Consider the following 16601-nt stretch of genomic DNA (forward strand, 5'->3'; position numbering starts at 1 on the left):
CGGGCTTATTCACTAGTATATATATATTTTTAAGGCAAGTACAAGTTTAACTTTTATTGAAACAGATGGCAATCATCTAGGCACCAGCAATTGTCAACTTCTATACCAGGCTCAATACTGATTGACATCTGCTTGACAATCTCTGACACACTGTATAAACCAATAAGATGCTTATGAATATGCATCCAAGTCATGGAACCTTCCTTGGTGTAGTGGATAGGAGCGCTGTGTTCTATCCTGGCGATCTGGGTTTGATTCCCCGCTCCCCCACATGCAGCCAGCTGGGTGACCTTGGGCTTGCCACGGCACTGATAAAGCTGTTCTGACTGAGCAGTGATATCAGGGCCCTCTCAGCCTCACCCACCTCACAAGGTGTCTGTTGTGGGGAGAGGAAAGGGAAGGCGATTGTAAGCTGCTTTGAGACTCCTTCGGGTAGAGAAAAGCGGCACATAAGAACCAACTCTTCTTCGTCTTCTTTCTGTGTAGTGATTTGCAAAGTCTTGGTTGACATATAGGCAGGTTTTTTTCTTTCACACTCTGGTCAGATCAATGCAGACTTTCTCAAGTGATTTCACATTATGACTTGTCAAGGTAATTCTGATTTACTGAAATCCTACTTCCTGTTCTACAGGTGTTTTGACAGTAGCCATAAATGCCATGGCCATCTGGAAGCCTTCTTGCATGACTTCTTCCTGGCTGCAGTGAGGCCCAAGGAAAAGTGGTGAGTCGGGATAGCATAACACCACCCAGATACGAGCGTATTCAGAGAAAGAAAGCCAGGTCATTTATTAATGCTTTTAATGACCAAAATATACATTTATTCTTTCCATATCCAAAGCCACCACTACACATTTCATGACAAAAACCTTTATCTAATGTAAATTCAGGAGGAAAAGTTAATTACTTGACTTGATTATTTCTTCTGTGGTAGGTTCAGTTGCCAAGGTTGGATATAACCCATAGTATCCTAGAATTGAAGAAGTGTCATGGAATCCTTGCAGAAGATTCTTGGTTTCTAATGCTTCTTAGCCCAGGTGATGGGGCACAACTATTTGTACCATGTGCCGAAACAATGTGTTGTTGTAAAGAGGAAGCACCATTCCATAGGATTGTGCATGGCGGCATCTGAATCAGCCGTTCCAACCCTACGCAGCAGGCGCCGCGCCATGGAGGGGAGGGGAGGCGCGGGCGCCAAGTTATGCACCGGCACTCGCGCCTCCATTCCCCCCCCCCCACGGTGCTGGCTGCGGCTGCCTGGAACGGCTGATTCAAACACTGCCGCGCACAACCCTAAGATGGTGATATTCATCTTCAGTTGAGAGGCATCTGTTCCAACAACCTGCTTTTTGTACAGATATATTTTTTATTCAAAGAAATGAGAGCAGCAAACTTCTGAGATTGACTGCCTGAGAGATTAATTAAAATGGGTAGCCATGCTGGTCTGAAGCAGCAGAACAAATTTAGAGTCCAGTGGCACCTTAAAGACCAACAAAATCTTATTCAAGGTGTGAGCTTTTGTGTGCACACAAACGCTCATAAATTGAATAAAACCTTGTTGGTCTTAAAGGTACCACTGGACTCTAAATTTCTTCTGACTGAGAGATTGTGACTCACCTGTTATAGGGAGCTTCATGGGTGAGGTGGGTTTCCCATATCCAAACAAAATACTGTAGCCAGTGACAGCCTCCCAGTCTCTTAAGGTAGAATGACTGTTTATGCACTGGAGGTTTCATGCCGGGCTGCAGGCTGGAGTTTTAGTCATGGCAGGTTGCCCCACCTCTTCCTGCACCCACATAGGGGAGCATTTGGCCTGGTGCACCTCACCCGCCCCAGATTTGTGCTTCTGCACAGAAGTTGGGGCAGTGAAGTTCCCAGTGCATAAACGGTCAATGAGAGATTTCAAGGAACATGGTGATTTGTTCTTAGATTTCCCTCAGCTATTGGAATAAATGTATTGTATTATAATAAATTTATTATAAAATATAATGAATGTATGTATTTACTTTATGTATACCCCACTTTTTTCTCCAATGGAGACCCAAAATGGTTCATAATGTTCACTTCTTAATTTTATCCTCATAAAACGCCTGTGAGGTAGGCTAGTTTGAGAGTGTGTGACTGGTCCAATATCTCCCAGCATGCTTCTGTGGCAGAGTGGAGATTTGAGCCTGGGTCTCACCGATCCTGATCCAGGATTTTAGCCACGGCACCACAGTGGCTCTCATGACATCATGCAGCTGTGAATTTTCCTGCACCACATCTTTAACTGTCTACAGCATACATAGGCAAAAAGCTTCACCACTTATGACCTATTGTACCTCAAGTTACACTATACACTGTCAGGGAAAAGGGAGAGCAAACCACTGGCTGAGCTTTGAGGTTCCTATTCTGTCTAGATTCATCCTTAATTATGGAACACAATGCTGAGGAAGCAAGTCAGTCATCACTTTTCAGGATTGGACTTCTGTACTCTGACCAGTAAGAGCCTCTTGTGGCGCAGAGTGGTAAGGCAGCCGCCTGAAAGCTCTGCCCGTGAGGCTGGGAGTTCAATCCCAGCAGCCGGCTCAAGGTTGACTCAGCCTTCCATCCTTCCGAGGTCAGTAAAATGAGTACCCAGCTTGCTGGGGGGTAAACGGTAATGACTGGGGAAGGCACTGGCAAACCACCCCGTATTGAGTCTGCCATGAAAACGCTAGAGGGCGTCACCCCAAGGGTCAGACATGACTCGGTGCTTGCACAGGGGATACCTTTACCTTTACCTTTACTCTGACCAGAATGTCTCTTCTTGCCTATTTGCTTGCAATATCTCCTGCCTTCCAGCATACAGGACTGTATTTTAAAGGACTCTAGTTAAAAAAAAATTTTTTTCAATGGGAACTGATCGCTATAGCCTAGAGATCAATTATAATTTGTAAAGGTTGTCAACCCTAAATGTTTCATTGGAAACTCCCATTACTAAATTAAATTTGCTGCTTCTGCCAGAAATGCCAAACCACATAAAGAAACTATTGTACATTTATAGATGTTAATCTGTATAGTTACATATTTGACATTTGCTTCCTGGCTAACACTGAAGCCTAACAAGGAAATTTTTAAAAGGCATCCAGGTGGCAGGAAAACTAGCTGGGCTGACTCACGTGCAATCCGGTGGCAGTTTTGCATTGGAGCCACATGGTAGATGCAGGACATGCTGGAGCCAGCAACAGTGTGCATTCATTTGACCCTTGATGATCAGGAAAACTTTCAAATCTGAAAGGAATCTGATAGCCAAAGGGAAAGAATTTGAGAACCATGCAGATTGGCTCAGCTGTTTGTTCTTGGGCACATGTATCATCAGCCAAATATTCATCAAGTTAATGGCTAATAAACTCTAATAGGAAAAAATAACTGAATTCTTTTTTTTGGGGGGAGGGGTGTAATCTGCCGGTTGAGATAGGAAAACAAGAAACTGATCCCAGGCTTAGATTGAGAATACACATTGAAGCAAGAAGCCAGGATGGCTGCAGCCAACGTCTCCCCTTGCCCTCCCAGGCATGCATGACATCAGGTTGTTTATAGGCCTCCGCAGCAGGGAGTCCACAGACACATTCGCAACTGCCTCCCAGTTTTCACTCATGCTCTCTAGTTCAAAGGGCTCATGTGATTTGTTAGAATAAAGAATTTTGCAACGTGCTGATATTTAGCACATCAAACAATCTGAGTTTGCTCTGTTTAAAGAACATTTCCCAATAGACAAATTAAAGGGACAAGAAAAATTTACTTTACCAGCTCCAGGTTTGCAGCTCAGTATTTTGCCCCTCTTACTCCTCTAGGAAGAGACTCCTCTGCTGCCCTGCGCAAGCAGCCAGGCTTCACCTATCCACCAAGCATTCCTTTGATTTGGACCTTTTAAGTACTCAGCTACAGGCTGCTGAAACAGAGACACTTTCTGCTCCAGCACATGCTTCACCCCAACCCACAGCTACTGTTCCATTCCCATTTAAACTCAGAAGTATACGAGAGAGAGAGCATATGCAGAAGGGACATGCCCTTAACCACCGCTTGATACAGCTTTGAAAAATGAAATGGTTACTGACTGTACTATCAGCTTATTGTAAAACTGAGTCCAGAACAAACTCCAGCTTGACTTGGCATATAATCAATTCAAAGCAACAGAAACAGCATTAAATTTTATTTTGCTTTGAAGCACACTCATCCGGATATGGAGAATTAAAGTTGCTCCTTTTTATCTGTTACAAATGCCTTTGCAAACAGCACACCTAAAATGCACATGTATGAAGTATATAAATATTGTTCATAAATCCAGGAGCAAAGTATTGTCAAAACAATGCCTTAATTGTCACTGAGATAGTTGTCATATCACCGCTTGTGAAGGCTTGGATGACTTAATGCTTCTATACACCAATTCTCCTTAGAGGAATGGAGACTCCTGCTGTCTAGCATCTCGGTTTCTGTGTTAACTTAAAATTTTAAAAAATGAAACACTTTTATTTTGCATTCAGTCATGTAAGTCCCCAAATATATGCTTATTACCTATGTGAGAACAAGGTCTATGGTTCTGAACACTCTTCACATCAAAAAGTGCATGTTTCACATAATATATACACATACATATATTTACAGTTCATGAATGGGTCGCACTACCAAAGACTGTTTCTTACATTTCTCACAATTAGAACTTACACATTTATTTCTTCTATGGCCTGTGTAGTGTAGCCAGGAGATCTGATGGTTGTCTGGCAGCCAGGCAAGGGATGTCTGGAGGCAGTTTGTCATTTCTTGTTTCCACATTACACCCCCTAATGTTCCTTGGAGGAACTACCACCCAAATCCTTGGAGGTCTCCCATCCAAATACTAGCCAGGGGCAGCCCTGCTTAGCTTCTCACAGGACTGGGTTTGTTTGGGCTATCCAGGTCAGGGCTATGAGTTATAGAAATCATGGCACTCAAAATTGGGATAAATTTCAAAGGATGCATTCCAGATTACTAACAGCTCTTTTCACACACACACCCCGCCCCCCCGAGCTGAGTCAATACCTCCTCTCATTGTTTGGAGAGGACCTCATGGATCTAGATTTCTAAATGGGTGAATGGGGGTTGAACTCTAATCATCCCACTTTTGATACATTTCGCTTATTGAAAGTGCAGAGATCATTCATTGTTTTGGATCCCAGGCAACCTACTGCCCTAGTGGTCAGCAGGTGCATAAGTCTCTGTGCACCGGTTCACATGTTTGGCTTACTCTGCACACAATCAGCTGTGTCACTGTAATCACATGAAAGAATGTTAGTGTGAAACAGATTGTACACTTGAGAAAACTGGCAGCCATTGCATTTTCTCCCCATTTGCCTGAGGAATACCTGTGATCATATCTGATATAAACCCAGGTCACATGGATGATTCCCTGTAAGACTGCAAGTACCCTTGTAGCTACAGCGGCTTATAAAATAGGACACTGGACTTTTAACCTGGCATTGATACCTGACTTGTTGCCATTTGCAAGAAATAAATTACTAGGGGAGAAATTGCTTACAAGCAACTACAAAAGCTTCAGAAGTAAACTCTAAGGCCACCAAACTACCTCATCCAAATTATTAGCAGTTTGTATCAGAAGCACAGGAAAATAGAACATATGTCCAGAACAAAGAAAGAAAAGGACTTGGATAGGTCTGATGCTGGTGAAGACCATTCCAAGAAAAATGTCTTTATACTTTGAGATCTGATGATCAGTTAACAAACCCAACAAACTGAAAAGGCAGGAATCTGGAGCAGTCTGTTGGGAGACAGTCATAGCTAGCGGGCAAGGAGCGGCTGCTTTATCTGCCATGTCCCCTGTTCCATCGCCGAGAGTTACTGGCAGAGAGGCTTTCTCGTCTGGAGCAATAATGTTTAGTGACCAATTGTCTGCACTGTTCACATTTCACTGTGCAACACCAGTGAAATTTGCAGTTGCAGCTGGTGACAAGTTCTGTCCTTTTGGCTTCTGTTTTAAGGCCACACTCAGTGCAGAGCCTCCTGCAACTCCTCTTCTCCCACTGGGACAAGTTCTTACCACTTTGCAAGCATTCTCGTCCCTCAGTGCCATGGAGGCCCAAACTGATGTTTCTGGTGCAGTAGTCAGGAGAGTCCTCCAGGAAGACAAGTTCACCGGCTAATAGAGTGCTGAAGGTCCCTGTTATGGCCCCACGACTCTCTGCACTGTTTCCAACTCTCATCCTTCTCTTGTCTGCCTCCATCTTCTGAGCCTTGTTATATTTCACCTTCAGGTAATTTCCAATCTCTCGAAAGCCCGCAAGCTGGAGCCAGCAAGTTTGAAGGCTGCAGCTCCCAGATACCCCATGGCACTTGCAAGTTTTTTTCATTGTTGCCTTCACAGCCTTGAGTGAGATATAGAAGAGCAATAAGGGAATCATAGTACCAAACAATTCTGAGTTAGCCTGCATAGGATGCTGCTTAGCTTACAAATCCAATGACTGACTGAAAACTGAAAAACACGTGTCTTCAGCAAGATCAGCATGAAGCTTCTGACACCGCTTGGTCCATATTACTGTTCAAAGCAAAATGAACAAGGCTACACTATTAAGTACATTTAAGTTTTCTTTCACTGAAGAAGAGTTGGTTTTTATACCCAGCGTTTCTCTACTGTAAGGCGTTTGTAAGCATTCCTTCCTCTCCCTACAAGAGGCACCTTGTGAGGTAGATGGGACTGAGAGAGCGCTGAGAGAACTATGACTGACCCATCATCACCCATCAGGCTTCATGTGGAGGAGGAGTGGGGAATCAAACCCAGTTTGCCAAATTAGAGTCCACTACTCTTAACTACTTCACCACGCTGGCTCTCTCTCACTGAATTCAAAGCAGTATGCATGCACCATGTGAACCATTTCATTCTCAGAATTCACCAATTAATTTCCACAACATAGATTCTCACACACAGAATCGGCTGAAAGGAAGGTCATCTAATGGCACTGCTGGCTGATTTGCAAATTGAACTGAAGGTCATCACTGTGGTTTAGATCCAGCGCTAGCCTCTACACTGTCTCCTATTGGCAGAAGCAAAAATGATTCATGAGACACCAGGATAGCTCTCAGGCAACATCCCTTCAACTGAAGATGAAAGTGAAAGCAGATCAAATGGATGGTTGGCCACAAGAACACTGATTTCTCCTCAGCTTTCCCTCTCCATCCTTTGAGTCTAAAGACAAAGCTTAATGTGACCCTGAGAACCTTACAATGTCATAACATCAGCTGAATATCCAAGAACTGAAACTCAAATAAAAATGCTTATCAGAATGTAAATGCAATTCACGGTCCAGTAATGAACAGAGCCTGATGGATGGAAGATCTGGGCTGAAGTCTCTACCTGAGGATGATTAGATTTCCATGGCCCCCACCCCTAGGAAAATGGGAATGCTGCTGGAAGGATTTAAGGATTCACCATCATAACATACTGAAGAGACAGTGAATAATACATTAAAATCTCCCAACCATATGCGAGTAGGAGAGGAGATACAGACAAGACCATTAGGATAACAGCCATCCTTGCATTTACTCCAGACAGGTTGTTAGAGAGGGTGCTGGAGGAGAAGTGAAGTGACCTGCTTAGCAAATATGTTTCAGTACCTACATTTCCAAGTATAAGGGAAGCCTTCCAAATGGAAGCATACAGCCTGATTCTCAGAACCAATCCCTTGTTCTCGTGGGATTTACTTCCAGATAATGAGCAGTTTTGCTGTTGGACTTTTCAGCTCAGTAAACATTTAAGCACCAGCAAGCCTCTCTTTTTTGGGAATGTACGGGATATCTGCCTTTGATATGCATTTTCATTACTCAGTGAAGAACAAATCTACTAAACATAATTGGTTAAATTTGTGTTCTGGCATGTGTAAGCATGGTTTCTTAGCTGTACAACAGAATGCACAAATCAAAATTCTTAATGATTTTCACAAAATTCTTGTTTTCAGTCTGACAACATGATGGGGCTTGTCCAAAGACCCTTACTGAATTATCTTCGTAAGGGCTCGTTACGAAGCCCATTAACAGGGCTCGTTAACAGGTTTGTCTACTATCGTATTAAAATACATCGATTTTAGCCACAGGCTAATGTAGTTGGTAATCATGCTGCTAGCAAAGGTGATGCACTTATAATACGTCAGTTCATTTACTGTCTACTTTTCTTTTTGCCCCAGAATCAAAATTACATTTTAAATTAAGAATCAAAACTAGTGCATAGAAATAGATTCAAGCGGGTAGCCATGTTAGTTTGAAGTAGCAGAACAAAATTTGAGTCCAATTTGAGAGCACTATCCCTTCAAATGCCACGTTTAGCATCTGATTTGCTTTTAAAAGTAGAGGGCAAATTGATAAGTCACTAACTCACCATTAGGCCCTGTGAAAGAAACTCTGCACATTCCTTCTGGCTTACCAGCCTCTGCTTACCTAGTCAGCCCATGCAGCAAATGAAATAATTTGGAGAGCTCTACAGAACTGCACCTTAAAGGCTGTGCTCCTCTAAGGAAGGATGTTCGACATGAAAAACACATGTTTGGCTTACCTGCCTTCCAGCCTCATTATTGTGCAAATTCATTAATGCTCTGGCATCATGGCCTGTCTCCAAAGCATCCACAAAGTGTTTAGAAATTTTCTCGCCGAAATCAGCATTGTCACTGCAGCCTCCCCAAACCCAGCCTTTCCCACCTGTGAAAAAGACAGTTTTTAAAAACAGGATTTGCAAGTAGTTCTGCGTGGATTTGGATACAACCAGACATTGCCAAAAGGAATAAATCCTGGACTGGCAGGGAAGGGAGTATGTGCCAGTGATGGATTGGAGGGAGATTAAAGGGCTGAAGTTCTATTATTGTTAAGAGTACATTCAGTTCTCCGGGTCAAACTGTGCCTTATGAGGTTGGGAAGGCAGACTGACAACAAGAAGTGAATGGCAGAATCACACTTTCCATATTATCTGTGGCTTCAAAGGGTGAAGCCTCTGACCTAGTCCTCTTCCCCTACCTAGCAGGTGTGGGTGTAATTGACATTAGGGAATCCTCTTTCCCAGTTTATTCCTGCCTTCACCTCCCCCACAGCCCTTTGTTATCTACCTGAAGCTAGACTTTAGACTGTAAAGTCCTCAGGGCAGGGAGCTGTCTTTTTGTGCCTTTTAAACCACTGTGCACATCAATGGATTTGCTTAGAATATCTGTTTATTGAGAGTCACAAGGGTGTAGTGGCTGGAATCTCAGGCTGCAGAGATACAGACTTCAGATCTCTTTTCTGCCACAAAATGTACTAAGTCAGCCACTCAATATTATCTTCACCCACACCCCACATAGCTGGTGTGGCAATGAAGCAGGGGGAGGGGACCAGATACACTGCCCTGAGCTCCATATGGAAAGGACCCCACCCCGCTCCATACACACACAATCAGGGAGAAGGTGGGAAGTTCCTTTGTTTTTAAATGTAAACTTTATTATTTTAAAATGTTAAAATGTTTTCATTACTGACTTCTATGTATTGGAAGCCGCCCTGACCCCTCAAGAAAGGGTGGCATATAAATTTGAAATATAAATTAAAAAAATAAATTAAGCAGGGAAGGAATTCAAGTGACACTGATGCCCCTCTTCCACAGCAGAGCATATCCCCAAGAAAGCCCAGACTCACCTGCATGCCCATTTCTTGAATCATCACAACCACAATTCTCAAAATCTCCCATGCTGCAGTTCCTGGTGAGAGTGTACATGACCCCAGCTGAGCTGATGGCATGAACAAAAGAAGTCTCCCTGGTAGCTGTAGATGGAGAAAAGAGGAGTATCAGGAGACTGAAGCCCTTCATCACATCTATTCCTCACAGTGTTCTCCTGCTTGAGTTCCATAATGGCTGAGAAGATAGTTTTGTAAAAGCCAGTGGTTCACATGAGAAATGGCTGCAAGGTGTTAGGACATGAAATCATGGGCTGAAAGTGAAAATCGAGTGAGAAAGCAAAAGCACAAAGCTTCATTCTCTGTTTTCCAGGCTCATATGCTAATATATGGAAAGTGTGAAACAAAATATTGTGCTTAGATTATATTTAGATCCATTTTTACTTCCTGCAAATTAAGTGATATGTATATCACAACCAATAAAGTATCACAGGGGTGGAGGAGTTCCCTGTATTCATTTCCTCTAGACCATGTGCTGCTTTATACATCTCTGTCATGCTTCCCACTGCCCTGCCATCTATACTCTCTAAGCTAAGACTCTCTGCTGTGAGTGTTCTAACCTGTTGATCCTAAAGCTTGTTCTTCTCTGAACTTTTCCTGGCTCTACAGCTCTTTTACAGCTCTATTGCAACTTGTGTATTGATTCATAGCACTATATTATTACAGCACTTTTTAGTTCCTGCACAACACATATCAGTATCAACATTATTATAGAATATATACACATCAAGAAATTACCATTCACATACACTCAATACCCCCTCCCCCCCAAAAAAAAAGAATCTCTTGGACACAGAAGATCATAATCACATCAATTTTTCAGATGAAAATGTTAACATTCAAAAAAATTTCTTGGGAACCTGTGGGTGATCCTTGATGCTGATATACATCGAGGACAGAGAGCACGTCTGCAAGGTTCAAGTTAATGTGGAAATACCATCCTATGCTCTCATAAGCTTTTCCCTAATTGCAGATGCCTCACTTTGCAAACCATCTAGGGCAGATTTTTAATAGAAAAACAACAAGAATACATAAAGACTAGTAGGTAAAATGCATTCTGAACAGGTTAAAGAAGTATTATAATCTCTCACTTCATATTCCAAGATTTACTCCCAGTGCAGATGTCACAAGCTGGATGTTGTACTAGTGCATTGCTTTATTAGGAATTGCTCTCAACTTAACCCTGATGTACCTGCCAATAGGAAAATTCATTTTTAAATCCACTTACCACTTCGAAGTCTGTTGTGAGTGGACAGTTGCAGGGCGCTCTCTGGGCAGTTCCAGCGCTCCCAAGTAAACTGGTGCTTACACTCTTCGATCCCACTGTGGGCACCAATTGACACACTGGTAGAATATGTCAAATATGCCTTTAAAAGATCAAACAAGTATCCATTTACTCTTAGGCCTCCAAAACACCTTTGAGCCACCATTTATATTCTGTCTCCCTGCATGCTGCAAAAGCAGCCAAAGCCCCATAAACACCTCGCTGGATATAGTTACTCATTAAAGTTGGCTATTTAAATGTACAATGTGCAAGGAGGAAAATTACCTTGGGTCCTGTCATCAGAAAGTTACTCACTGACCTAAAAAAGTGAAAAGAAAGAATAAAACACCTCACTAAAGAGCACTTGAAAAGTACTATTTAGGTACCCTGGTGGTAATGAGGCTTAGAGTCTTACCAGGCACAAGTGTTGGCAATAACACTGCATATCCCCACAGTAGCAAAGAAGATAAAGGTGCCTCTCTTCATCGTAAAAACTATTTCCTGCTAGTTGGCCTAAAAGCTTTGGTCCCCATATACCAAGCGGCTGTTCTGAATGAAGATAATTCAGTTCCTTCCCTATCTATGCCAGAAGAGACATGCTAGCTACAGGAAAAGTTGCAGTTGTCTCCGTTATTTATAAGGTGAACTCCTGAATTGCAGACGTCCTCATTCATTTGCTGCCCAATGACTCTATGTGATAAAGGAGCTCCTGACCCAATGGCTGACAAGATAGCAAAAGGAAAGGCCTGATTCTGCACTTCAAAAGGCAGGGAGCAGGCTACCCATCTGAATCCCTGTAATGAGCTTGATGAAGAGCAAACTTGCCTAACAATAGACAACTTTGAATTCTATTCAGAGAGTGAAGATGCTCTTGCTTTCTCCTGAGGGGGTGGGGGGAGGAGTCTTTTATCTGGGTCTCTCCCTCTCTATTTCTTCTTTCTTATCCCCCCCCTCAGTGAACAGTCATTTTTATATGGTGTGTGTGTTTCTCATTCAATGGCCTCTACTAAAATACTCCAGAGTGTTTTGAAGATTATGTCTTGCAGCATTTAACCTGAATTGTAAAGACATTTCTGCTAGGCTAAAATAAATAAGAAGTGGTGCCCTCAGATTTAACAATATAACTCTGGTCTTTGGGCATGCCACTGGCAGACCAAACTTTCCCCAATGAATCCCGTCTTGTGAGACATCTGATACAAACCTAGGGACCCTACTAGAAAACTTGGCAGTTCTCATCACCACAGCTCATTGCTAATTTTAACTGAGGTGGAAGGTTGTGAGGAGCCACAAAGGAAAGCATTGCAAAAGATTCTTGCAGACTGAAAGAGAAAGGCATTTCCTCAGGGGAAGAAAGAAGGTGTTTTCATTTTATTGTGGATTCAAAATAAAGCTGCAAGATGTTTTGATTGGGGAGGGCACATCAAGTTATAATCATTTAAACAAACAAATGTGGTGAAGTCAGTGGAATTTCTCAAGCTCAAGCAAGAAGCCAACTGGGCCTAGGAAGCTAATAGTGCAATAACATTTATTCTGACGTTGTCAGAGGACACTTTGCCTAATGACCATGAGAAAATTCTAATGGGGGGGGGGGGTGGGAGGTGAAGAAATAGATTTTAGTGTATACCTTGGGACACAAGATTCAGCAAAGACTGACACATTAAAGTTTTAAATGGGGGAAGGTGTATTTAGTTTTGTTTTATAGCTTACAATAACCTTGGTAGTGTTCTAAAAGCAGGATGAACAGTCATCTTTTGAAAAGCAAATGCATTTGTTCTTTTGGTATACCTACATAGCTGATGCATAACAAGTATGCATGGTTGTTCTGAAATACAGGCTTACATTCAGATGTATGAGCAGCAAGGAAAATATACTTAGCCTTGTTCTGCTTGCACAAGCAGTAGTTCAAACAAACAGAGACCATCAGTATAATTTTCAATGAAATAAAAATGTACCTGTGGAACAACTGAACATACAATTGATGAGCAGCATGATGTATTTTTATCAGAAGAAATTCTTCTCACTTCCTCTTGTGCAGATGCAAAAGACTGTAGGGAGGGATCCAGCAACTTAGTGCAGACAGATCGCAAGGGACAACCTTTGGCTATCCCTTATACATGCACAGGTGGAAACCTTCTGTGGGGTACAACCCCATGTTCAAGTCTGATGGGGCATGCTCTCTGGTAAGTGAAACAGTTCTGTGTGGCAACTGTGTTTGAAAAACGGGATGGGAGGTAGCCAGCTTTCCCTTTCCATCTTTCAATGATCATGCAATCCAATCCCATGCATGTTTGCTCAAAAGCAAGCCCTATGGAATTCACTTGGGTTTACTGTCAAGTAAGTGTCCATAGGACTTAGAAGACCCACTGGATTTATTGTGATGCACTTCTGATGTGTGCTACGGATTGGAAATGTACAGAAACATCTTATCTGTGTTTACACAAAACTAACACTGATTTCAGTGGAAACTTATTACTTCTTGGGATTGAAACTATGCAGCCTGATAACATTTGTGGCCTTTGGGAGCTTAAACCTGAGTAAGTGGGTATTGGATTGCAGGAGTTTATTGTGACAAAACTATTTATTTAAAATCATTTGCTCTGCCATGCAGAATGAATGTTATGCAAGATAAGACCTTTTGGCTTGAATATTCCTGTGCTCTATTTGCTGGGTTGCTATCTATCATTCCAATATAACCATTAGGAATATCTGCCCTGATCTTAAGTAAGGTGACCAGATTTTAACATTGGTAAAACGGGACACCATTGACCGGGGGGGGGGGGTCTTGATTAAAAATTTGGTCTATATGGAGCAACAAAAAGTTTCATAGAACGCATAGAACGCGAACATAGTACTGTAATATATATATTTTTAATTTCAACATAAGTACAGTTTGCCAGGTGACCCCAGATGTCCCTCCAAAAGTGGGACAATCTGGTCACCTTAATCTTAAGGTTCCTGGCACCTACCTTACTGTCCTTTAGTTGCCAGGCCAAAACTTTTCTTTTTTATCCTGGCTTTTAACTAAGGTGTTTTTACCCTTTTCCAGCTATTTTATACTCTGCAAATTGTTTTATGTTCACCTAGCAGATAAGCCCGTTGTATGGCAAATAGCCCCCCCCCCAGCAGTGGCAGCACAAAGAGTGCGCAGGTGGCCGCAGAATGCCAGGGGGAGGAAGGAAGTGGCCATTCCCCCCTCCCTCTCCAGTGCCCTCCAGAGCTCCACATGGCAGCACGGAGTCAGCCACAGAGCTTTGGGAGGGGGGTAGGTGGCGGCCATTTCTCCCTCCCATGGCATGATGCCCCAGAACCTTGTAAAGTGGTGCCAAGGCATCTTTGGGAGCAGGGGGAGGCGACAGCCATTCCCCCCAATGTCCCTGCCATCCTCCAGAGCGCTGCGGAGTGGCGCAGAGGCAGCCACGGAACTTTTGGAGTGGGAGGAGTCAGTGGCCATTCCCCCCTCCCTCCTTGGCAACTTGCAGAGTCCAACAGAGCGCTGGCCAGGCTGGTGGGCAGTGCTGCCGCCATCTGGCCTGTGTTCATGGCGGGTGGCTCTGCATGTTTGGGGTTAGGGACGGTCGGGTCCTGAGCAGGCAGAGGCACCACTGTGTGAACACAGCGTGAAGCTCGCTGTGCACTGCCGCCACCTTGTCTAGCACAGCCTTGGTGGCTGGGTCAGTGTGTCCTGCAGCCCGGGTGAAGACGGGCCCTCAGGGCCGGAGCGGCCAGGCATGGTGCCCGCGGCCAGTGCTGGGGTGGAGCAGCAGAGAGTTGGAGATGCGCTGGCTCTGGGAGCCAGGTGCGTGTGTGAAGTGAGGGGTGAGTAAGGGAAGGTGGGAGCTGTAGGGGCTGGGCCAATCAGGATGCGGCCAGCTTTGCTGGCCACACTCTGATTCACCCTATTCCAATTCGGACACTCCGGACAAGCTCCACTCCCGGCCAATTTCACAAATATTAAGAGGAACCAAGACTAAGGATTACTATTTTAGGTTGTTTTTATGTCAATGGCTTGTCTTTAATACTGATATCTAAAGTTGTTATTGTTTTTATCTGTGAGTCCATTTGGGCTGGTCTGGAGAAGTAGCGTATAACTTCCCTCAATAATACAAATAATAAATAAAAGCCTTCCTTCATATAGCATAGTAGGCAATTTTCCTTTCCCCATGTATTTGCTCTGTACATTTGGGAAGCACATGATTATTTCCATTTGATGCATGAGTTTAAGTGACTTAAGTATGCTGCCAAGGCACTCACAAATACACAGTCTTTCTTAGAAGGCACCATTCCTCATAACATAGAACTAAGGAGGACTTATTCCCTTGCTTGTAAAGCATTGTAAGAACAAAACAGCAATTTATTATGGCAGCCATTTTCATATTGTAGAACAAGTTATGCAGGCCCAGGCCCAAGGCTCCTTTCCTCTCCAAGTCATTCCAGAAGGTAGTCATATTAGTGAACTAGTTAGTTTTGTGGACTCTTCAGAGAGGAAGAGGTCTGTAGTCCACAACAGTTTATGTTGAAATAAAACTGTGTTGCTCATCAAGGAGCCACAAGACTCCTGTTTATTTTCCCTCTGAATGGTAATTCTCCCTTGACTCCAAGTTTATTAGCAAGTGATAGAAGGAACTTATCATCACCCAAGATCATCTGAAAGGGAAACTTGGAGCCAGTCTGGCAAAGCTTCAAACAAACATTTGCAATCAAAGGATTAAACTGTGGGTTGGTGAGAATGTAATGAATGCAAGATGCCCCTTAATGAGCACAGAGCTTTCTGCAGCAACCATATTCCAGTAGGAAGGCAAAATTCTGCCCAGAGTCATTCTCATAACTATTAATGTCTGGGGAAGATAACTGTCCTTCTTGGCATACACAAAAGGACTTCATCAGTGTATAATAATGCAATATAATATTTATAATAATGTAAAGACATAAATGGGAATCAGCAAAATATTGTTGTCAGTCTATGGTATGTAATCTAGGCCCTTAGCACTTAAATGTTACAAAAGACTGGTCTCTCCACTGTGAATAATAGCAGAATAGCCACCAGTTAGGGTTATTTTCAATAGCTAACAGCTAAACAAAATCTTCTTCGAAAAGGCTTTCCAGGGTAGAATAATAAATTCCTAATGCTGCCCATACAGGGCTTAAACAATCTCCCCAGCTCAGTTCTGGAACGTCAGAAAGCATAAGCTCAATTGCACTCCAGGCTTATTTGATTTGTAGTATCATACGGCACCTTCCCTTACTGTTTTGATGGTAGGGTTAAGAAATAAATAGGAGCATTGTTGCCAAATATAATTGTCTAAATGATATTTGTTATTATATATGTTCTGTAATTTTAATTACAGGCCTCATTAGGGTTGCCAACTCCAGGTTTGAAAATACTTAGAGATTTCAAGGGTGGAGCCTGAATAGGGTAGAGTTTGGGGAGGGGGAAATTCAATGGGGTATAGTACCATTGAGCCTACCTTTGAGAAATTAGCCACTTTCTCCAGGTGATCTGATTTCTCTTACCTGGAGATACATTTTAGACCCAAGAGATCTCCAGCTACCACCTGGAGGTTGGTAACCCTTTGTAGCTACGTTTTCCATTGATGTTGGCATTTTTACAGGAGATTTCTATAACAGACATGCATTTCTTCAG

The 16601-nt window shown here is 42.9% G+C and overlaps 1 protein-coding gene across 1 annotated transcript; it reads right to left on the minus strand.

The window, feature by feature from the left end:
* Positions 1 to 781: 781 nt before the first annotated feature.
* WNT8A (Wnt family member 8A) lies at positions 782 to 11792 on the minus strand. Its single transcript, XM_077326718.1, has 6 exons — positions 11376 to 11792; positions 11246 to 11279; positions 10925 to 11063; positions 9658 to 9783; positions 8555 to 8697; positions 782 to 6377 (listed from the first exon to the last, which is right to left on the minus strand). Exons 1-6 carry the CDS (start codon positions 11444 to 11446, stop codon positions 5817 to 5819), a joined length of 1074 nt encoding a protein of 357 aa, XP_077182833.1. The 5' UTR covers positions 11447 to 11792; the 3' UTR covers positions 782 to 5816.
* Positions 11793 to 16601: the final 4809 nt, after the last annotated feature.

The sequence above is a fragment of the Paroedura picta genome, chromosome 3, assembly GCF_049243985.1.
Source record: "Paroedura picta isolate Pp20150507F chromosome 3, Ppicta_v3.0, whole genome shotgun sequence".
Classification (NCBI taxonomy): Eukaryota; Metazoa; Chordata; class Lepidosauria; order Squamata; family Gekkonidae; genus Paroedura; species Paroedura picta.